General features: G+C 38.0%; 1 protein-coding gene across 1 annotated transcript; it reads left to right on the forward strand.

Annotated features, from left to right (window-relative positions):
* Positions 1 to 300: 300 nt before the first annotated feature.
* Positions 301 to 14,414, forward strand: LOC132064577 (uncharacterized). The gene is given in 12 exon segments (XM_059457611.1): positions 301 to 376; positions 650 to 847; positions 933 to 1,232; positions 6,894 to 8,030; positions 8,148 to 8,465; positions 8,497 to 8,873; positions 9,248 to 9,294; positions 9,296 to 9,498; positions 9,928 to 10,577; positions 10,734 to 11,517; positions 11,652 to 11,842; positions 14,313 to 14,414. Coding segments are annotated over 12 exon segments (4,383 nt in total).
* The last annotated feature ends 10,958 nt before the right edge of the window (positions 14,415 to 25,372 follow it).

Raw genomic sequence — 25,372 nt, forward strand, 5'->3', positions numbered from 1 at the left:
TACTAATGACTAATCAAGGTGGAGAAATGCAAGTTCCCATCGGGGAACCTATAATTGTTGATTTGATGAGGTTGTTGCATGATATGAACAACAAGGTAGGGAGATTGAATAGTCAAATGGATCAAATAGTCGATTAGATCACCTAGAGAGAGGATAGAAATCGCGGAATGTAAGGAGAAACGACGAAGAGAGCGTGATTGGTTCGAAACTCATGGAACTACCTATGAAAGAGAGGGGCACAAGTATGAAGTGGACAATTGTGGGAGTCTTCTCTTTCCACAACCTATTCCACGAGAGACAATGAATGCAAGGTTGCAAAAATCTTCTCCCATGGAAACCTTGTCAACTAAAGAAGATTCTTCGTGTGAACTTCAAGGTACGATAACTAAACTCAACACTTCCAACTCTTTGAATGCACAAGTTTGTGATGTGAGTGTGAGTAGTAGCTTGTCGTTATGTGACTTTAATGATTCTTTACCATGTGATGATAATGTCATTGTTGAAAGTGTCCCTACACTAGTTGATCCTTTAGATGACCGAATTGATTCTTCTTGCAAGATTGATTTGTGTCCACCTAGTGTTGACACTTGTGCTTTGAATGAAAATACATTATCATGTGATCAACTTGAGTGTAATGTTAGTCCACTAGTCGAAGAATTTTGTGATGTGATTAATGAATCTCCGATTAGTGATGATGTGGTTCTAGTTGATCATTTGAATGAGTGTGACACCCCACCCTTGTTTGATGAATGTGGAAATGAGTCTCTTGGCTTTATCTTTGTGTCGAGTGATGAGACTCCCGTTTGTGATGGTGATGTGTGTCATGTGGATAGTCATGCAAATGAAGGTACTTTGAAAAATGACATTTGTCTTTTTGAGAATGAAATTACATGCTTCGCTTACCATTGTTCATTGATTATTCTCTCTTAAAGATAATGTCTTATTTGATGATAACATGACTAATGAGAGTGAAGTGCCTAGTGGAATGTATTGTAATGTTGAAAATGTAGCCACTTTTGGGGACTACATGGTATTTGAAAATCCACTATGGAATGATGACGCTCTTCCCTATGATAGAAAACTCCCCTTGGGAAATGATAATACACTTGTGGGGAAGGAGTGTTTTGAAAGGAGAGGTGATACTTGCTTGCAAAGTGTTAACTCTTCCTTGTGTGTTCCGAGTCTTAGTAGTATGCTTGATCATGTACTTGAATTTAATAGTGAAGCTACATGTGAGGACACCATAGATGAAGTTGTTTTGTGTGAAACCTTTCTTTACTATCTATTCGCATATGATGACATTCATGCTTGTGTTAGGGGTGCATGTTATGTTGGGAGGGGGTCTAATGGGGTAGATAGTCGTTCTCTTGGCCACGATGTGTGGATATTCTTCCCGTTTGACCCCGGTGATATTTCAAATTTGTGTGTCATGTCTAGTAGAATCAATGTGGTATTGCCTTTTCGGTATTTTGAAACCATTGGTTCCTCTACGATATATTCATTTCATGTTCTTTGCGATAACCAAGTTCTTAGTGCTCTATATGAGAGCTTGTTCTTCTTAATCATGGTTGATACTTGGTTATATCACAAGTGTGTGCATATTTGGCATGTTCGTAGAGTAGGCTACTCTAACACTAACCCTCATCCTTTGAGGACCTTGTTGTTGCTTGTCTTCCCTATGGTTTTGCAAGGTTTAGATTCGAGGACGAATCCTTTTCAAGAAGGGAGAATGATACAAAGCCGAGCTTCATCAAGAATAGCCATTTCAAGCCGAGCTAGGGATCACGTCTTTGGAGACTTACTAGGTGCTTGGATTGAAGGCATGAAGCTCAAGAATATGCTAAAATGGAAGTATAGGCCTCATTTGGATGAAGTAGGGAGAAGAAGGCCTTTCTCTTCTTTTGAGAAGACTACTAACCAAACAAGGCCCTTACTTCATTAAGGGTATTATTGTAATAGTCATAGTAGTCTTCCTTTTCTATTTAGTATAAATACTATCTTAGTTTATTTCATTTGGTAGACTTTTATGATATGAAATATTGAAATTGTGAAATTATAAGACTCGGGTGGGAGAAACTGAGAGATGAGAGCTTGTTGAAGCTTTTGGTTGAATTCTTTGTTGAGAAGGTTGGTTGCTTGGGACTTTGTTTCCCTTGAGGTCACCTTAAGAATTTGGTGTTTCTTTTGATGATAATTTAGAGGTCTTAGTTTTAATATAACTTTGGTTGCTAAATTGAATCTTAAGTTGTGTCAAATTATCTATCTTTTCTTTTCCTTTTGTTTATCTTCTTAATTTTCCGTTTCCGCGTATCCGTTCTTGTATCAGCTTATCTTTGTGAATACACCTTATCCTTCAACGGACATATATGTTCGTCATCAAAAGATCTAACTACTAATTTTAGAATCCCCAATTCTTGGCTCACAACTTCGAGTAAGGGCCAACGTTTGATAGCTACATAATACAATGCAAATAGTTCATATTGAATCAATTAAATATAGTAGAAATATACAAAATATATATCAAATATATTGCATCAAACATTTTTTAATAAACATTTCAAGTTAACAAATCACTTCAGTATAGTACAAATATAACAAAAATACATACTTTCGGTTTAGAAAATCATACCTTATAGCATTCGATCTCTCTGTTTTGAAATTGAATCTTTCACGAATTGCGTATTTTGCCATCGCAATTTTCAAAGTTTCCTTATCCTGGTAAATTTGATCGATAAAATCTCCTTTCGCTTTCGGTTTCGAAATTACCAAAATGTTATCATTCCCAAACTAAACAACAGTCTTTCCTGTAGAATCACAAACATCCATACCATCCCGATTCTCGCTATATCGAATTTGCAGCACATCATCTCTAATAATACGATTACCAATTGCATCATCCTCAACATCAAAATAATGAATACTAATGCACATTGGATACATCCCCAAAACTCTATTTTCTCTCTTAAGCTCAACGTACACACGAACTCCCATATCGTTGTGTATTTCCATTGGTTGAAAATCGCCTTCAACAGTATATTATATTGAAATAGTTTTTCTGATAGTATCCACGCCTAATTGATTTGTATTCGTAGAAACTAACTCATCGTAATTGCAATTATCAGTGAATACAACGAAGATAATTTTGTAATTCACATTGAAATGATTCACGTAAAAACGAATGCCGGATCAACACAGTTACGCTTGTCATTATCCTGTTGTTTTTGAATACAGCAATGTGTTATATTCAATTTATCTGAAACAATAATATTTTGAATCTATGAATCTGAGTTATCGTATATTCAAAATTTCAGAAAAGGCAAAAAAATAAAAAAGGATGCAGTGAAAACGTTGTTACCTCAATTATGAACTCAACTTGAATTCGCTATTTCAACAGATGAAATCAAATATATATTCGTCGTTTAAATCGAGCTCTGTTCACTGGTTTGATATTGTTATTTTTCAAAGATTTTTGATGAACTAGTTTTTGAACCTTTTTATTTTTGGTTACAAAAATATGAATGTACTTTTTGAATTCAATTTTTTTGAATTTGTTACTTCAAATGCGATATGGGATCGGATATGGAATGGGGCATGAATCAGGGAACATTACAACTTGAAAAATTGGAACATATTTTGTTTCCATAAATATATTTTCAGTTAGACTGTGTATTTCCGTTATATTTATACTGTATTTTAGTATACCCGTCTACTAGCTAAATATAGAGCCCTCCAGCTACGAATTGTAAATATAGAACATGTAGTTATAGGTTGTTAGAAGGAGCTAAAATGTAGCTGTTTGTGAAAATTTTACTAGCATAAATAGCTCTTTTCATTCATTTGGAAGACTTAGCTTGGATATTGTGTGAATTTATATTTTGAGAGATTTAGTTAATAGATAGTTTGTTTGGTTGAATTATTGACTAAGTGTAATTTCTTAGTTGTGCATTGAATTGCAAGTTCCATTGAATTCATATTAGGTTGCTCATTTGTGGAATCATTTGAGTCCTTTCTTTGAATTCAAATTACTTAGGTTCTTAGGTTTGAATCAAATTGGGAGGGATTGGGTTTGATATACCCAATTTTGCCCATAGATTTACTATCCTTTGGGTCTAGTATCTATCCTTCTATCTAGACTTTTCCAATTTTTCCAAGTTCCTTTTATTTTCTTTTGTTGATTTTGTTCTTAGAATAGATTGAATCTTATCATGCTTATAGATAGACTGATTGATAGACCTTCCCAGTAGGCAGGATCTAATATCAGCTGATTGGTGAGCTCCCTTTGTTTGGAGTTGCCAGGTCTTTTGGAGTCTTTCTTTTGTGACCACAGATTGTATGGGTAGGCCGGGGCCCTGTCCCGGCCATGATACAATTATGCTTTCCTTAGAGGCTTGTAGACGAGTCCTGTATATAATGTATCTATGTGATAGCCTTGCCGGCTCGTATATGCCTGTTTGGAAAGGCCATTTACAAGGAGCCAAGCCCGGAACTACAACACTTGCAAAGCCTATTCATGAAGCGGGAGGCTCTTGAGTATACTTTTGATGAGCACCTTGGATCCCAAGTCCATTTGTTGATGAAGATTGCTTGGGGAGAAGAAGAGGAAATGGGAAGTTACCACAATGGCTAAAAGATGAAGAGTTGGCTATTCTTGCAAAGGAGATTTCAAGATTTTGAAGAAAGAAGAATAGCCAAACAAGGCCCTTGTCTCATTAAGGGTGTTTATGTCATTTTGCTTTCTTTTATTTCTAGCATAGTATAAATAGTTCTCTTCTTCTTCATGGAAGACTTAGACTATTTTGAATATTCATATTTGATATTGTAAAACTCTTGAGAGTTGAGAGATTGTGAAACCTTTGATTGAGTGTTTGTTGAGAGGATAGGTTATTAGGGAATTCTAATCCCTCTTGGTCATCCTAAGAATTTGGTTGCTTCTTATTCTTAAATTTAGAGGTCTTAGTTTTCTATAACTTTGGTTGCTAAATTGAGTCTAAGTTGTGTCAAATTATCTATCTCTTTTATTTCTTGCATTTTCTTGTTGTTTCGTTTTGATTATTGTATCAATTGGTATCAGAGCTTGGATTAGATTTGTTCTATCAAATCTAGCCTAGGGTTTGTTACTATATATATATATATAAAAAAAAAAAAAAAAAAAAAAAAAAATTTTCCACCAAAAACCCCAAAAATTTTGTGTTTGTTTTGTTATTTTGTTATTAGATTCTTATTCCTTAGTACGTTAGGGTTTCAAATCTTCAAATTTCGTGTCATTCGGGTCAATATTGAAGAATCTACCATTGTTGGGTTGAAGCTTTAGAAAAAGTTGAAGAACAACTTGGTGGGTTTTGATTTGTGACGAAATTGGGAGTTGATAACCATTGGGCTTTGTTCTACTAGGTTAAGGGAGCCTAAATCCGAAATTTGGGGGTAAAATGAGTTGATTTGAAGGTAGCTAGAAATTTGAATGTTCATGTGTTCTTGAGCTATCTTCATAGATTCAAGTGGAGAAGAAGACTCAAAAGGAAAGTTAGATCCAAAAGTTTATACCCAAGTTTTGGAAAAGTGTTTTTCTACCCCAAAAGGGTAAATACTAGGTTGAGTGGGCCCAAGAACGTCATCGGATCCAAGAAATTTGGTCCAAAATTCGAGAAATTCGAGTTCAACACGAAAATCGCCGAAAATGGGAACATTGCAAATTACGGACCGTAAATCACTTCGTAATCCGTGGTCGTAAACTTGGATCTTGAAATAGTAGCTCAATCCTTGTTAAATATAATCCCAAAATACGGACCGTAAATTCACTTGGATCTTGAAATAGGACCGTAAACTCACAATGGAATTTGGCATCCTAAATACGGACCGTAAACCCAAAATACGACCGTAAACCACAAGATACGATAGCTTGGATAAATTCCACAATATTCGGACCGTATTCCCCTATTTATGCAAGATACGTATAAAAGGAACAAGGATTGGAGCATTATGCGCCTAGAAAAGACATCGTTAAATACGGATACAAGACCGTAAACCACATACGGACCCGTATCTTGTGAGAGAAACTCGTAAAAGGCAAGGATCTAGAGTGTAATTAGGAGGTCTTGGTTATTGAAGAACGGATCACTAAATACCTATTTGGTCAATCTAATCTTTCTTTTCCTTTTGTTTATCTTCTTAATTTTCCGTTTCCGCGTATCAATTGGACACAAAATACGGACCGTAAACCACAATACGGACCGTATTCCTCGTCAAGCTCAAACCGTATACTCCAAAAAGTACCTTTTTCAATTCCAAATTTCATTTCAACCCACTTTCATTTCTCAAAAAATTCTTGATCCTTAGTTGATGGTCTTGTGTCCCTAATCCTTTGGTAGGGAACAAAAAAAAAAAAAAAAAAAAAAAAAAAAAAAGTATAGAAATTTTAAAATTTTCATTATTTCAAATTGATACCTTGGATCATTTGGGACTTCAAGACCACGTTTTCAAGTTATCACCTACCCGGGCCCGAAATTCGATTTATTTTCCAATTTTTAGCATTCCATTTTCTTGTGTCTCTCAACTAGTAGCCATTTAGTAGTTGTTCCTACTTGTGTTTGCTAGTTCTTGTGTCCGCATTTCTTTCGTGCCAATTCTTTCGTGCTTTTCTTCGTTTTTGCTTCGTTGTTAATTCCTTGGTTCAAGTCCGTTAGATTGCATTGAGTCGTCCGTCTTTCTTAGTCTAACAAGAATCTATTCCGACCAAGAGTAGAATTTGAACCCTTGTGACTAGTCGACATTAACAAGCACACAATCTTTGGCGGAAGCAATTTGTGAGGCAAATTAAAGGTGCGCACACTTGAGCGATTGTGAGTTGATTTTACTAATCTAACGTGTTTGCTTGTTTTGTTGAGTGTCTTTAATAGGTACCATGGCTACGGAGGATGAAACACAAGTTCCCACCGGGGAACTTACACTAGTTGATGTAATGAGGGCCTTACAAGCCTTGAACGATAAGGTTGGTAGTATGGATGGTCGAATGGAAAACTTGGGAAGTAGGGTGGAAGCAATTGAAGGAGGTAGTAGGGAGGTCTCGTATTCGCCCCGAGTGCAATACCAAGGGGGCACAAGTGGAGCTACTCGAAGCACTTCACTTACATTGTCACCCGGCACCTTCCATCATCTATATAACCCCACTCCCCAAAACACCCCCCAAAACACTCCCCAAAACACAACTCTCACCCCACCAAACAACATTCCCATTGGCCAACGGAACAATCCACCCCCACAAGATCAAACTCCAAATGACCCACATCCAAATGATCCACCCCCAAATGATCCACACCTAAATGCACCTATGCCACCCCAACACCATCCAAACATCCAACAACCAAATGATGATGAGATAGAGGAAGCCATACTCGAGCATGAACGATATGGTGACCAAGGTTGGAGGCAACGAGGGCAAGCACAAGGAGGTTATCGAGGGAGGGGTGGAAGGCATGGTCCTAACCCTCACATGGGTAGGCAAAGAGGGTACCAAGCTCGTGAAGGGTACCAAGGTCGTGACCATCAAGGTTATGATGACGATGGAGATTTTCATGGGAATCACGGTTATGGAGGAGGGCGAGACACGAGTCTCAATTCTATCAAGGTTACTCTCCCAATCTTCAAAGGAGGAAGTGACCCCGATGCATTTCTTGATTGGGTGATGCATTGTGATAGAATTTTCTTGACGAATGACATGTCCGAGGTGAAAAAGGCGTCTTATGCCATTGCTCAATTCGAAGGGTATGCCTCCACATGGTGGGAAACTCAAGTGAAGGCTAGAAGAATTATTGGGCTTCCTCCCACACCTACTTGGGATGAATTGAAGGACGCCATGCGGCGTAAGTATGTCACCGAACGCTACAAGCAAGAACAACTCAAGAAGGTGTATACTTTAAGGCAAAGCAAAAAGAGTGTGGAAGAATACTATGATGAGTTCCAAATTGTCAAGATGAGAATCGACTTTGACGAGGATGAGCTAAATGCTATGACTCGGTTCCGAGCCGGGTTAAATGGTGAGATTGTCTCACAAATGAGACTCCACAACTATGGGAGCATTGAAGAGACTCTTCAAGCGGCTATTGAAATAGAGGAGGGTCTCAAGGAAGACAAAATCAATAAGTCAAGGGGCTATGTGAGTTCATGGAACAATAACAAAGAACGAGGAGCTTCCTCCTCCAATTGGCAAAAGAATAAGGGTCCCATACAAGAAGCCAAGAAACCATTTGTGAAGAATTCTCAAGTTGAGAAGCAAGTTGACAAACAACCTCCGAAGTTTGCTCCAAAAGAAGGAGGTACGAAAACTCCTATTCAATGCTTTAAATGTCATGGCTTTGGTCATAGAGCAAGTGAATGCCCTAATCGTAGAGCGTTTATTTTGAGAGACACTTATAGTGAGGATGAGGAAGAATGTGAGGAAGGAGATGACGAGGGCGATCATGAGAATGAACAACATGATAGTGAAGGGGATGGTGTTGAGGGTGATGATGAGCCTATTGTACCTCTCTGTGGTGCGAAGAACCATGATAAGCAAAGCAATGGATGACCCAAGTCAACGGGAAAATCTCTTCCATTCCAAGTGCATCATTAACCAAAACACTAGCATCATGATCATTGATAGTGGGAGTTGTGCCAATGTTGCTAGTACCACCCTTGTTGATTTCTTGAAACTTCCCACCACCCGCCATGAAAACCCTTACAAACTTCAATGGCTCAATGAATGTGGTGAATTGAAGGTGACTAGGCAAGCTATCATCAAATTCACGATTGGGAAGTATCACGATGAGGTGTTATGTGATGTTGTTCCCATGCAAGCGTGTCATCTTCTACTTGGCCGACCATGGCAATATGATAGGTCCGTCAACCATAATGGGAGAACTAACCAATACACCCTTGTCCACAATGGTGTCAAACATGTCTTGAATCCCATGACCCCCTCCCAAGTGGGTGAGATCTATAACAAAATGAGGGAGTTGAAGGAGAAGGGTCGTAGTGCATTGCAAAAGAAGAATGTGGGGGAAGAGGGAGTAGAGGAGAGTAGTTCTCAAGAGTTGAGTGGAAAGAAAGGAGAGCTTAGAGGAAAAACCAAGGTGTCTCTTTTGGCGAATTGTGGGGAAATTAGGGAGGAATTGGGGGAGCGTCAACCGGTGATTCTCCTCATGCATCGGACTATGCATTGCACACTAATGAACTAACCCCTTCTTTTCCTAGTTCTATTTCTTCTCTTTTATAGGACTTTGATGATGTATTCCCAAGTGAGTTCCCAAAGGGTTACCACCCTTAAGGGAATTAAACACCAAATTGATTTTGTTTCGGGGTCCTAATTGCGAAATAAACCGGCTTATAGAGCCAACCCGGATGACACTAAGGAGCTTCAAAGGCAAATAGATGAACTCCTTGAAAAGGGAGTTGTGCGAGAAAGTATGAGCCCATGTGCCGTGCCCGTGATTTTGGTGCCAAAAAAAGATGGATCATGGCGCATGTGTGTTGATTGTCGTGCCATCAACAAGATAACGGTAAAGTATCGCCATCCCATACCTCGTCTTGATGACATGCTTGATGAGTTGAATGGTTCATGCATATTCTCTAAGATAGATCTTAGGAGCGGGTATCATCAAATCCGGATGAATCCCGGAGATGAGTGGAAAACCGCATTCAAGACCAAGTTTGGTCTATATGAATGGTTGGTGATGCCTTTTGGCCTCACTAACGCTCCTAGTACTTTCATGCGTTTGATGAATCATGTGATGAAACCTTTTATTGGCAAATTCGTGGTTGTTTACTTTGATGATATTTTGGTGTATAGTAAAACCATGGATGAGCATGTTATTCATTTGAAATGTGTGTTTGAAGTGCTTAGACGAGAACAACTTTATGCCAATGTTGATAAATGTTCCTTTTGTGTGGATGAAGTTGTTTTCTTGGGATTTGTTGTGAGCTCAAGGGGGGTTGAGGTTGATGAATCCAAAATAGAAGCCATAAGAAATTGGCCCACTCCAAAATCCATTGGAGATGTACGAAGCTTTCATGGCTTGGCTAGTTTCTATAGGCGTTTTGTTAAAGGATTTAGTACCATAGCCGCTCCTTTGACCGAGGTAATCCGAAAGGACAAACCTTTTTCTTGGGGTACGGAGCAAGCTAATGCCTTTGACACTTTAAAACAAATGCTTAGCTCCGCACCATTGTTGCAATTACCCGACTTTGACAAAATATTTGAGATTGAATGTGATGCAAGCAAAGTGGGTATTGGAGCCGTTTTAATGCAAGACCAAAAGCCCATAGCCTATTTTAGTGAAAAACTCAAGGGAGCGACTTTGAATTATACTACCTATGATCTTGAGTTGTATGCCTTAATTCGTGCTTTGGGAAATTGGCAACACTACTTGTGGCCCAAAGAGTTTGTGATTCGGACCGACCATGAGTCCTTAAAGCATCTTAAGGCCCAAGGTAAGTTGAACAAAAGGCATGCCAAATGGGTTGAATTCCTTGAATCCTTCCCTTATGTAATCCAATACAAAAAGGGAAAGGATAACGTAGTGGCGGATGCCTTATCAAGGAAACATGTTTTGATCAATACTTTGTCTTCCAAATTGATGGGTTTTGAGAGCTTGAAGACATTGTATCCCGAGGACCCCGTCTTTGCGCCAATCTTTCTAGAATGCGAAGAATGGGAAAGGGAAAGGTGGCTTAGGGATAGATCTTCTACTCCCTATTCTAAGTTTGATGGTTTCTTGTTCAAGAACAAGCGACTATGTGTGCCCATGAGCTCTTGGAGGGAGTTATTTGTGAGGGAGGCACACAATGGGGGATTGATGGGACACTTTGGGATTGACAAGACAATGGGGATTCTTGAGGAGCAATTTTATTGGCCCCACATGCGGCGGGATGTGGCCCGAATTTGTGGCCAATGCCTTGAATGCCGAAAAGCTAAATCTAGGCTTCAACCCCATGGCTTGTACACTCCCCTCCCCATCCCTCAACAACCTTGGTTTGATATTTCAATGGACTTTGTGATGGGATTGCCTAGGACAAAAAGGGGAAAAGATAGCATCTTTGTTGTTGTTGATCGTTTTTCGAAAATGGCCCATTTCATTGCTTGCCATAAGGTTGATGATGCTCCCCATATTGCTTCCTTGTTTGTTGAAAATGTGGTTAAATTGCATGGCATTCCCAAGACAATTGTGAGCGATAGGGACCCCAAGTTCCTTAGCCACTTTTGGAAAGAATTGTGGGGTAGGCTTGGAACGAAGTTGTTGTTTTCCACCTCTTGCCACCCACAAACCGATGGCCAAACCGAAGTTGTCAATAGGACTTTAGGTTCTATGCTTCGGGCCATGGTAAAAGGGAAGCTAGCCTCTTGGGAAGACCAATTGCCTTTAGTAGAATTTGCATATAATAGAGTTATTCATAGCACTATTGGCATGTCACCCTTTGAGGTGTTGTATGGTTTTAACCCCCTAACCCCCTTGGATCTAACGCCTTTGTCTCAAGATGTGGTATTGAGTTTAGATGGTAACAAGAGAGCCGAAGCTATGAAGAAGATCCATGAGAAGGCAAGGCTCCAACTTGAAAAGAAGAATCAAAAGGTGGCGAAAAGGGCAAACCAAGGAGAAAAAAGGGTGGTCCTTGAACCGGAGATTGGGTGTGGGTGCACTTCCGAAAAGAAAGATTTCCAAACAAGAGGAAGACAAAGTTGATGCCGCGTGGGGATGGTCCCTTTGAAGTCCTTGAGAGGCTTAATGATAATGCCTACAAAATTGATCTCCTCCGGAATATCAAGTTCACAACACCTTCAACATTTGTGACCTATCTCCCATGGAAATGGAAAGTGATGAGCCATCAAATTTGAGGACAAATTCTCTTCAAGATGGGGAGAATGATGCAAGCCCACTTGCCTCAAGGCCATTTACAAGGAGCCAAGCCCGGGAACTACAACACTTGCAAAGCCTATTCATGAAGCGGGAGGCTCTTGAGTATACTTTTGATGAGCACCTTGGATCCCAAGTCCATTTGTTGATGAAGATTGCTTGGGGAGAAGAAGAGGAAATGGGAAGTTACCACAATGGCTAAAAGATGAAGAGTTGGCTATTCTTGCAAAGGAGATTTCAAGATTTTGAAGAAAGAAGAATAGCCAAACAAGGCCCTTGTCTCATTAAGGGTGTTTATGTCATTTTGCTTTCTTTTATTTCTAGCATAGTATAAATAGTTCTCTTCTTCTTCATGGAAGACTTAGACTATTTTGAATATTCATATTTGATATTGTAAAACTCTTGAGAGTTGAGAGATTGTGAAACCTTTGATTGAGTGTTTGTTGAGAGGATAGGTTATTAGGGAATTCTAATCCCTCTTGGTCATCCTAAGAATTTGGTTGCTTCTTATTCTTAAATTTAGAGGTCTTAGTTTTCTATAACTTTGGTTGCTAAATTGAGTCTAAGTTGTGTCAAATTATCTATCTCTTTTATTTCTTGCATTTTCTTGTTGTTTCGTTTCGATTATTTAATTAAAAAACTATTCTTGGACGATATATCGATTTTTTTGGCAGAATTTGGAAATTATATTTCCGCCAATTTTTTTTTTTTTTTTTTTACAAAAACTGATGTCCCACGTTGGTTTTATTAAAATAAAAATTAATAAAAAATCAACGGACAATGTCGGTTTTAGTTTTCAAAATATATCAAATAATTTACAATTCATTTTTTTTTTTTAAATATTAATAAACGAATTATTTTTAAGGAAACCGACGGACTACGTTGGTTTTTAATATTTATTTTTTGGTCAAAGGCTGGTCAACAATTTAAAAAAACCAATGGATCGGGTCGGTTTGTCCGTCGATTTTTTTTAACAAAATGGCCAAACGGGTTTGGGAAATCATTTCCCATCTTCCCAAAAAAAAAAAAAAATACCCTTCTCTCTTAACCCTAACGCCCCGCCCATCCCTCTCTCGCCACCCTGTCCGAAAATTCCCTCCGCCCAAAGGAAACTAAACCACTTCGGAAAATACACCCCCACGTACCTCAGTCCCATTTTTAACTTAGTAAATTGAGGTTAGTTTCTTTTAAATTAGGGCTTTTAAAATTCTTTTTAATTTTAGTTTTATTTGTAGCTTTAGGCCTAATGTTAGTCTATTTAGCTTTGTTAAACATCATTTGTAATGTTATTAATGTTGAATTTGTGAAAAAATGTTAACTTTATTTGACTAGTTTACTTTTTTTTTTTTTGCTTGAGATTATGCTATATTTAATGTTAATTGTCAATGTATTTGTGTTAGCTTAGTTATCATTGTTTGTAATATTATTGATGTTGAATATGTGCAAAAATGTATACTTTATTTGACTAGTTTTTTTTTTTTTTTTTGTTGGATTGTGCTTTTTGTTAGAATCCATAAGTTATTAGAATTGTTAATCCAGCGCTCATATTTCATGTCTCATGCTTCAGTATCCATGTTTTCATGTAATCACATCATTTCATGTCATGTTTTCTTCACATTCATGCATTCAAGCCATGCACAAGATATTCTTAACCATGACCCATCATTCGAGGATGAATGATCCTAAGGGGGAGATATTGTAACACCCCGCACCTTTAACCTAAGCTTTGACCATGATCGACTTAGAAAATGATAAGATCCAACCTAGGGAAACTCTAGAAAAACAAAGGACAAGAAAATCAAAATAAAAGAGGGATGAAGAATAGAAATGGAAGAGGATAGATGGATAGATACTTGACCCAAGAGTAAGAGAAATCTATGGACAAGAAAGGGTATAACAAACCCTTACAAATCCTAGAACCTAAGCAATTCAAATCAACAAACGACTCAAATGAATCCACAAATGAGCAACATTGAATTCGATGAAAGTAAGCAATTCACTTCACAACTAGGAAGTAACACTTGGTTAACCAACCAAACAATCTATATTAATCTAAAGCTACCAACTACATTCTCTCATAAGAGTTTCTTCATTCAACATCTAAATATGAAAATAACCTAAGTCTAGTATTTATACTAAGAAACTTAAGAGCTAGGCTAGTTATTACAAGAATGTCATTAATAAGGCAAGGGCCTTGTTTGGCTAGTTGGATGTTGGCTTGAAATTCGAAAAAGGCTCCTCTTGCACATATAGCTATCATCCAATCCTCAAGCTTGCAATTGTGATCCTTTTGTATCTATGGCCCTTCTTTGCACGTCTAGCCACATTTGCATTTATGTCCCTTTGTGACTCTAGCCACTTTGAGTGTTGGCCTTCCTTCTTGTAGCTTCTTCTTTCATTCCCCTCCAAGCTACTTTCCATACTTCATAGGCCTTCTTATGGGGCTTTTGTGCCTCTCCATGGGTCTCCAATGCTCCTTTGGATCCTCCTATCTTGAATGGATTGGAGTCCCATGGAAGGTCTTCAATGTGAGCCTTCAAGCAAGGTGTGCCTAGTAGGGTCATATTAGAAAATCAGATAAAGAATGTGGGAATCCAAATTTCCCTAAAAGCCATGGGGACCCATGAAGACAACATACTCCTCAAAGATCGAGGGTTTTCAGTTAATAACCACATGACATTGATTTTTGAGGATTCAAATTTGTGGTACATTTGGAGACACATTGTTAAATACGGATCGATTTTGAAGTACGCTATGGGATTTCAAAATGTATTTGGAATTTGGGAAAACTTCAAGAAATAAGTTGTAGAAGCTTTGAAATACCTTTCCAACGGCATTTATGGGGTCAAACGGACATCTTGTAAGGTTTCCAAGTAGAGTCCATCTGCTTAGTCTCCTCAAACAATGGTTTCACTATTTCAAAATATCATGAGGACAAAATACGGACAAAGATATTTTGTCAAGTCAAAATTCAATTTTCCAAAACGACCATATATCATCCATATCAACATACCAAATCATTTTTTCATTCCTTCAAGCCCTCAACCTTCTACCCTCTCCCATCATCAAGAACACCAAGGTTAGCCTACTCTAATTATTCCCTTTCAATTCTAATACATATCCTTGTAATATAAGTCAAGAAATCATCATTCCTAACCTAGGGTTTTCAAGAAAAAGAAATGGATCTCATACCATCAAGAATTCAAGATTTTAGAAATCTTCTTCAAAGCTCAAGTCAAAATTCAAGTTGATTTCACAATCATCCACTATAATTATCCACGAATCTCTACGTTCTTCCCACGCTCCGTTTCGATATGCCCAATTCACAAGATCACATCCATTAAACCCAACATATTGGTAGCTCAAATTTATGTATTTATGAACATGAATTTTGTATCTATATTCGTTATTGTATTCCTAATCTTCCATTACGATTATAAGAACCAAGCTTAATCCATGAATCATGAATTCTTCCAAGACATCATCAATTAACAAAGGGCCACTAATTCCCACACAAGGCAAAACGTGGCCTTGCTATCTCAATTGTTACAAATGTTTTCAAGTTAATTATATATGTATTTATGATTATTATTATTATTTTTTTTTTTATTATTATTATTATTATTATTATTATTATTATTATTATTATTATTATTATTATTATTATTATTATTATTATCATTATTATTATTATTCATGAATCAAGTCCATGTTTACAAGACTATGATAAGTATCTTATGAGGAACATGATCTCAGAAGAAATAGATAATTCACATGTTAGGGATTTGCTTAGTTAACGAAGTCCTCTCTTCACCACAAATACCTCTCCTGGGAACATTTCTCAAGGAGGCAAACACTTTACTCTTCCCTTGGATATTGTCCTCCTTATTAACTAAGGACTTAAATCTCATATCCATTTCCTCCCTTTATCTTTTGCTAGTAACGCCTTCATGGATCATGTTCTCGGTTATACTAGCACTCCCCACGTTACAAGCAGTTATATATACATTTTTCCATTGATTTAAGAATACTTGTTGGTCCGCCTTTATGTTCTTCGTACTCATATTCCATGGTCTTCCATTCAAAATATGGCATGCTTGCATTGGTACCACATATATTGTGTCATCCTCATGTTCTTCATTTCTCAATTGGATAATCATACTAGTACTATTCACCATTGATACGAATCGATTTGGGAAAAACACCAAATCAATCACAAAAACGCGGAATTAAAGATAACGAGAAATTGGGGATGAGAATTGAAGAAAGGGGATGAGAAATAGAGGATAAAAGCAAGACCCAATGAATAATGAACCTATGAGCAAACCTAAGTATATGAAACCTAGACCCTCTCAATTTGATTCAATTCAAAGAACCTATGCTATTTGAAATCAAGGCAAGGGAAATTCAATTGAAATCCACAAATGAACAACCCTTCATGAAATCAATGGAAAAATGGTTCAAGACCAACAATGGAATCCACCATTAACTAAGCTAACCCTAAACAAACTATCACTCTTTAGAGTATTCAATACATAATTCATCCAATCTAAAATCTAAGTAATGAAATGAAAGACAAGCTATATATACAAGCTAAGTAAAGAAGACTAATAGGCAATTACAATGCTACCTTAATGAAGTAAGGGCCTTGTTTGGCTAGTCTTCTTAGTGTAGTCTTTAATTCAAGAATTGGCCTTCAATGGCCAAACACGCCCCTCCTTGCATAGATGGCCCTCTAATCAACCTTGCATGCATGGCCTTCTTGCAAGCATAACCTTTTTGCACAAATAGCCAACTCCCGACCTTGTCCAAGTTTGCACATGTAGCCAATTTGCGTAAATGTCCCTATTTGCACGTTTGGCCACTTTGCGCATTTTGTCCCTTTTCTAGTAGCTTCTTCTTCAAGCCTCGCCCAAGCCACCTCCCACACATCATAGGCCTTATTGTGGGGCTTGTATGGGCCTCCAAAGGCCTTCAACGCCATCCTTATCATCCATGCCGCTTGTAGAGCTTGAAGTTCCATATCTTGGCCTTGGATGTAAGTCTTGAAATGAGGTGTGCCAAGTAGGATCGTATCATCCTCCCCTTCTTCAAAAGGATTCGTCCTCGAATCCGAACCTAGCAAAACCCAAGGGAAGACATACGAAAACATACTCCTCAAGGATTGAGGGTTAGCACACAAAGTAATAACCACACATACATGCCAAGGATGGACAAATTTGTGGTACAACCACACATCAATAGCAATCATGACTATCAAGTGCACACATGAGGTATCAAGAAGTTGATTCCTCCGAGGTTCATGACATGAGAATAGAGTAATAAAACCAATGGATGCAAAATACGAAGCATGTAATACTACATTGGTTCTATTTGACAAGACGTACCATGGGAACTCATTTTCCAAATAAGGTGTTCCTAAATCCAACAAGGTAACACCCGGGTCAAATGGGAAGTATAGCCACCTATTAGGGTCAATAAAACAACCAACTACCCCACAAGTACCTTCCTCAACATAAGATGCACCCCCACACAAATAAGAGCATCATCATATGCAAATAAGTAATAAAGAAAGGTATCACTTAAGATAACTTCTTCATCCATGTCATTCTCCAATGTAGCTTCACTATTAGGTTCAAGAATAAGATCATTCAATAGGCTATTATGAAGTTGAACATGAAAGGAAGAATTTGTAATTTCTAGACAAGAATCACCTTCCTTTGTAACACTTTCCTTCCCCACAAATGGATCACAATCCTTCAAAGGAGGATCTCCATCATGGGAAAGAGTGTCATCACTCCATAGTGGGTTACATATCACATTATAGCCTCCAAAAGAGACCAAATGCTCAACATTACCAAACATCCCACTAGGTTCATCATTCCCAATAGTCATGTCAATATCAAATAACGCATTATCTATAAAGAGAGAAGGATCAATTATCATTGAAATATCAAAGCATGCAATTCCACTCTCATAAAGACAACGGTCACTTTCCACAATACTTTCATGCACACGACTAGGCAAATGATCAATTGTACCAATATCATCACTAAATTGAGGGTCATTAAGCACATCACAAGGTTCCTCAAATAGTGGATTTTCATAGCAAACAAATTGATCAACACAAGCAACCACACTACTAGTTGGACGCAAATTGATCTTGCTAGAAGAATCAATTCGGTCATCGCTAGGATCAACTAGTGGGTGTCCTAACATCTCATATGACAATGTACTAACATGCAAACTAAGAGGATCAACACTAGGTGGACACAACTTGAACTCAAGAGAAGAGTCAAGATAGTCATCAATAGGATCAACTAGTGTTGGACCATCCATTTCAACTACATTGTCAATTGTCATTATAGCACTAGGCACATCACAAGGTAAAGACTCATTAAGCTCACATAAGGCTAAGCTATCACTCACACTCAAGTCAACATGCTCATTCACAAGAATTGGAGTGTCAAGATTAGCTATTTTACCTTGAAGTGCACACAAAGTATCTTCTTTACCATGGTTCTCAACTTGGGAGCCCATTTGCTCTTTCGGGAAGCTCTCCACTACCTCTTGAACTTTTAAATTTTGAGGCTCAACATTCGGTTTGCTTCCAAGAATACCTGCACTATCAATAAGACCACTAGAAAAGAAAGAAAAGTTACAAGGGTTAGATAGAGTTTGTGACAAATCTCTTACATCACTCCTCACATCCTCTCCTTTTTCCTCTCTAGAGTCGTCACTTTTCGCTTTCAATTTCATTGGAGTTGGGACAAGTGTCAAGTATTTCTTTAGAAGGGTTAAGGGAACCCTCCGCTTCACTCCTCTCTTCCACTTTACAAGGCTTAGACTTCTCTATCTTCATTCGTTGCACCTTGCATATGCGTTCCATCCGTTCATCCATACCCTTCAACTTCCCATCCACACTTTTCATCTCTCCACCTATACCTTTCATTTTCGATGTCAAGCTCGATATTTGATTCATGATCATAGCCAATGAGCTTGCTATGGATGGCATATCTCCCATCTCTTGAATCCGACTTTGTTGATTAGTCGTTATAACCTTGGGACTAGGATAAGATGTCGGACTTGAGTAGTCGTCATAAGAACTTCCATAACCAACAAGTTGGTCACCTCCCGTCAACACTTCTCCTCCTACCCTCCACACCATAACCATATTGAGAACATGGCACCTCCGGCTAGGGTAAGAATCATATTTCATTGTGTTTCTTGGATTAGGAAATGTATAATCTCTTCTCCTCCTTGGACTACTCCTACTCGAACCAATCCACACACTTATACCATTTTGCTTGGAATAGGAAGTATCACAAGGCGATGCACGTGAATATCTATTAGAAGACCCCTCATAAGAATTATATGCAAGCCCATTATCTTCACAAGCATACTCACCACAAAGTGCATAGTCAATAGGCTCATCATCACCACATTCTTCCCATTCTTGCAAGTTCCCACCAATTGGTTCATATCGAAAGTGTGAGGAAGGAGCATACCTCAATTCACCCCCATGTCCATGGTGTGTAGGATGAGACTCTTCATGCTCGTATCCACCATAGGACTCTTCATCATACCCATCTACTCCTTCTTCTTCATAAGCTTCATGAGGTGTTGCCTCGCACAATTGCCCTCGGAGTAGTATTCTTCACCCTCGTACGAGTTATGATCATATCGACCATGTTCCTCATACAACTCATAAGCACCATCACCATCACATTCATTGTAAGAATAGTGATGCTCATATCCCATGTTATCTCCCTCATAGCCCCCATATCCATCATAGTCATACCCTCCATTGCTAGGCATAACCTTCAAAATCATCTCCACAAGACTCGGAAGATATGGATGACATCCTTATATCTCCTTCTCCTTATGTCTCCTTTCGTATGTCAAACAAGATTAGTAGCAAAAGCTCTCACGTCGTGTTTGCACCTCTCAACCTAAGCTTCTTCCAAGGTTGGTCAAGAACCCTTTTAATCCAAATCAATTCATAAGATTGCTAACCTTTGTGGAGGAATAGATTCTTGTTAATCGAAAGACGGACGACTCGATAAAACAAAAGAACTTGAGCCAAGAAGATTCAACGATATTAAAATGAGAAAAGCTTGAAAAGAATTGGCACGAAAGAATCGGACTCAAGAACTAGTTAACAACCAAGTAAGGATCAATTACTAGTTGTTAATTAGCTAGGAGAATCAAACAAATGAGAAGAATAAGTGAGCAAACCTTATCCAAACACTTAGACAAATTTTTGGAAGTTTTGACCAACACTTAGAAATTCGGAACAGCTTGCAGCATATTTTTATAACGCCTATAACTTTTTCTACAGACCTCTGGTTGATGAACGGCTTGTTGATTCGGAAAGTAGACTCTCCGAACTTGAATTTTGATATATTATGGGTCCCGTAACTCCTTATACACACAAAGATATGCCCTCTCAAAGTTGGACCAAAATCTGCCAACACTTAGAAATTTTTTTTTCTAAGTGTCAAAACTCCCACTCTCTGAATTTGGACCCCACGCGCGCGTCAGAGGCGCGTCAGATGATGACGTCATCGATGACGTGGCAGATGACGTGGCCTTTTTTTTTTTTTTTTTTGAAAAATCAGAATATTGGATTAAATATTTCTGATTTTTTTTTTTTTTGGGACTTGACTTGGGCTCACACAAACACCTTTTTCACCCTTTTGAGTTGACCATTTGGATCAAACACTCCTTTTGGTCTTCTTCCTCACTATGAAGATATGAAGATGCTTATGAACACCAAGAACACCCAAAACTCAATCTATGCCCAAATCAACTTATTTTTCTCTCAAAATTTCAAATTTAACTCCCCCTTAACTAGGAGAACAAACCCCAACAAAAATTAGCTCCAAATAAACTCCGAATCACTAAACCCACTTTGTTAGTTTCTAAACTTTGCAAGAACACCTATGAAGATATGAAGATGCTCAAGAACATAAAGAACACCCAATTTTCAAATTATCTTCAAATCAACTTGTTTTTGCACCAAAATCCGGATCTAAGCTTCCTCAACTAAGAGAACAAAGCCCAACACCAATTGAAGCCAATTTCTCCTTCAATCACCAAGACCCACTTTCAAGTTTCAAACCTTCAAGCTTCAACAATGGTAGAATCTTCAAAACACCTTTAAATGCCACGAAATTTGAAACTTAGGGGTTTTTAATATCAAGGAACTCAAATTTGACCTCAAATCCACTAAAAAACTACAACAAATTTTCGGATTTTTTTTTTTTTTTGGAATTTTCGGTTTTTTTTTTTTTTTTTTGGATTTTCAAAATTCAAACCTAGGATTGAAATTGTAGAACAATACTCTTAGCCTAAGCTCGATACCAAATGATACGAATCGATTTGGGAAAACACCAAATCAATCACAAAAACGCGAATTAAAGATAACGAGAAATTGGGGATGAGAATTGAAGAAAGGGGATGAGAAATAGAGGATAAAAGCAAGACCCAATGAATAATGAACCTATGAGCAAACCTAAGTATATGAAACCTAGACCCTCTCAATTTGATTCAATTCAAAGAACCTATGCTATTTGAAATCAAGGCAAGAGAAATTCAATTGAAATCCACAAATGAACAACCCTTCATGAAATCAATGGAAAAATGATTCAAGACCAACAGTGGAATCCACCATTAACTAAGCTAACCCTAAACAAACTATCACTCATTAGAGTATTCAATACATAATTCATCCAATCTAAAATCTGAGTAATGAAATGAAAGACAAGCTATATATATAAGCTAAGTAAAGAAGACTAATAGGCATTACAATGCTACCCTTTAATGAAGTAAGGGCCTTGTTTGGCTAGTCTTCTTAGTGTAGTCTTTAATTCAAGAATTGGCCTTCAATGGCCAAACACGCCCTCCTTGCATAGATGGCCCTCTAATCAACCTTGCATGCATGGCCTTCTTGCAAGCATAACCTTTTTGCACAAATAGCCAACTCCCGACCTTGTCCAAGTTTGCACATGTAGCCAATTTGCGAAATGTCCCTATTTGCACGTTTGGCCACTTTGCGCATTTTGTCCCTTTTCTAGTTCTTCTTCAAGCCTCGCCCAAGCCACCTCCCACACATCATAGGCCTTATTGTGGGGCTTGTATGGGCCTCCAAAGGCCTTCAACGCCATCCTTATCATCCATGCCGCTTGTAGATCTTGAAGTTCCATATCTTGACCTTGGATGTAAGTCTTGAAATGAGGTGTGCCAAGTAGGATCGTATCAACCATATACTAACGTCTCTTTGCCCCGGGGCTCCGCCCGCGGTGAAGATATCGGTTTTCGGGAGCATACACACGCGCGCAGATCACCTCGCCATCGCCTTATTGGTGAGCCCCACTTCTCTCGGGGTTCAACATGGAGTCTATACTAATATTCAGTTTATGGTAGTCCAGGGCCATGTCCTGGCAGTTAGTATTCAGACATGTTTTAGAGGTTTCATAGATAGATATTAGTTCACGGAGTCAATTGTGCTTTTATGTTTGCAGAGTATTACGTTTTTCATGCTATGAGATTACTTCAAGACTTTATTCTGCAATTACGTTTTCATGATTCATTTAAATTGCATCATATAGATTATGTTGTTTTGATACCCATGTTGACAAGCAAGCGATGAGGTTCGCTCGGACACATGCAAGCACGGCCCGAGTGCAGTGTTGCGCCCAGGCCATGGTTCGAGATGTGACAGGCATGTACAAACAAGATAGCAGGCTTTAAAGCCATTTTTAAACCCAGTAAAAATAAGGCATGCCCTACACAGGACTGTTTCATAAGACAACTTGTAAAACAGGTTCAAAAGGATCAACATATCATCCTTTCATCACATCACACCAAAGGCATGATTCTTAACAAATATCATAAGCTTCACAGATTATGACAGTAGGTCTTTTAAAAAAAACACTTGATTTGGATTACCATACTTGAAACACATTTTGGGATTTTTAAATATGAACCCAATTAATCAACCTGATAGCTTAGGCCTCATAGCATACACACAATTATCCAAGGGAAGCAAAAGACCTTGGTCACCTCTATATAGGTCATCTTAGTCCTTAAAGGTGCAGTCTCAGTCTAACCAAAGAGACTCTTGTACAAATTTAGCTTTAAAGTTCATTAGGAATGTTATGCAGGCAGTTTTAGATCAAGCAAAAAAAAAAAAAAAAAGCAATAGACTAGTACCATTATTGACTAAATAAGAGACTCCCAATTTCAGACAAAGTACAAGGATTAAACAAGTTGCTCTTCTCAGTGATCCAGCTTAAGCAAAACCAAACATGATATCTCAAGACACCAGATCCAATAGAGGCTACCACAAAATAGGAGTAACAGATTTGAACAGGATCAACCATGTGACTTAAGTAAAGTTTTAAAATTGTACTTAATATTTCTACGGTGTCACCCATCAAACATAAGCCACCGTGCCAACGGAAAAACTTACTTAGCAAGTCATAGTCAAAACAGTCAAGCTAACACTTAATCTTACTAATCATATTCAAGCCAACAATGTCTAACAATCATGTAACTAACTCCCAACCAGATGACAGTACACATATTGTTTAAAATAGTACATATGGGACATAAGTAATTTAGACATGAAATAAATAAACAAGAAGGGCATATTTGACCACACAGGTCAGACTTAAAGAGTTTATACTTTAATTAAGTCAAGGCAAACTACAACAGCACATGACATGGCTAATTGACATAAGCACCATTTCTTTGCCACATTAGGACTAGCTAAAGAATCCTACTGTTATCAAAAGCAGGTTGGATCAGACTAACAATGTCACATCCCAATTCCGATAGGGCATGATGGGCACCCGACCCTTACTTAGAGCCTAGCGACCCCGCTGGTTCTCGTTATACTCATAATCTTACTGGACTCTTAATCATGAAATGATATGCATAATGAAAGCTTTTCAAAACATTCCTTTTCGTCTTTCTTAAATCAAGTAAAATCTGTAATGATATGAAATCCGTAAAGAAATGCAAAATGATATATCAGCTTACAACAATGACATACTATGTACATGACTCTGTCTACAAAAGTCTCTAATGTAGAACATGATATCAAAACATAATTTAGGACAGGGCCCCAACATACCCATAATGCATCTGACTCAAATCATAAAGAAATACTCTGACACGGCCATACTCTGAATGAAATAGAGTTTACCAATCCGGATAGCCCGGGGAATACCTTACGGTCCGGTCCGTATAATCTTTTTCTGCAAAACAATACGGGGCTGCGTGGCACGAACACGGGCGCCCCCAGTAAAGGGAAGTCGGTTTAATAATGTAATCGAGTATGTAAGGCATAAGAACATCAAGTATAGATGAATCATGAAAACGAAACTCCAATATTTGAATATTTGTGGCTAACATCTGAGAATATCTGCGTAACTCTATATGACTGAAACTAGCTCTGTGGCGTATGATAGGCATAGGTTATAATATAACTGAGAGTGTTGTGGAACGTAAAGCCAGATCCATATATAATATAATAGTGCCGAGGAACGTACGGCCCGATCCATATATAATATAATTGTGACGAGGAACGTACGGCCCAATCCATATATAATATAATAGTGCTGAGGAACGTACGGCCCGATCCATACATAATATAATATATATATAAATGCATGTAAGACTCAGAAAAGGATAGTCTGAACTCCTCTGGTGACATAAGAAACTAGTATGATAAGTCTCTGGGAGTTATGAACATAAAACATAGGAGGCCAAGGATACAAATATCTCTACGCTATCTAAGAATAGAGTCTTTGGAACTCGCTTGCTCACTGTGTTCGTTCATATGATAAGGATCATGCCAAAGTGAAAGAGAGATAGCTTTAACATACCTGGTCTTAGCTTAACGGCTCAAGAACTCAACTCGTATTTGCTTCACGATCTATATCTAAAAATAATGATACTATCGTTAATTATACAAACGATTCTCTTAATCATATAATGTATCTTTAACTTATCCTAAAACAAAATGGGCAACACCTCCCCCGTTCTTCTCATTTTCCCAAACTTCATATATCAAAAATAACAACCAGAACAATCCAGCAAGTATATACATCAATAACAAGATACCATATAGCAACAACAAGTCACAAACCTTTCACGACGAGCGACAGGCCCGGATATGATTACCAAACACACTTCTCCAATTTTTATTTCCTTCAAAATACATATCAATGACAACAACAACAACATACTTAAGTTACTCCAACAATTTCCAGCAACAACACAACCCAAAAATATACCTCAAATTAGCCCACACAAAGAACAACAACAACTTATCTGATTTCTCGCAATTAATTTTGTAGTTCCCATCTCATAATTTAGATATGACCGGGATGAATTTAAATATATCAAGGAGAGGAGAATTATTACCTTATATGCCAAGAACTGCTCTTCTTCCACTTTACTTCACTTCAAAGAAAGCC

The sequence above is a fragment of the Lycium ferocissimum genome, chromosome 1 (genome assembly GCF_029784015.1).
Source record: "Lycium ferocissimum isolate CSIRO_LF1 chromosome 1, AGI_CSIRO_Lferr_CH_V1, whole genome shotgun sequence".
NCBI classification, from domain to species: domain Eukaryota; kingdom Viridiplantae; phylum Streptophyta; class Magnoliopsida; order Solanales; family Solanaceae; genus Lycium; species Lycium ferocissimum.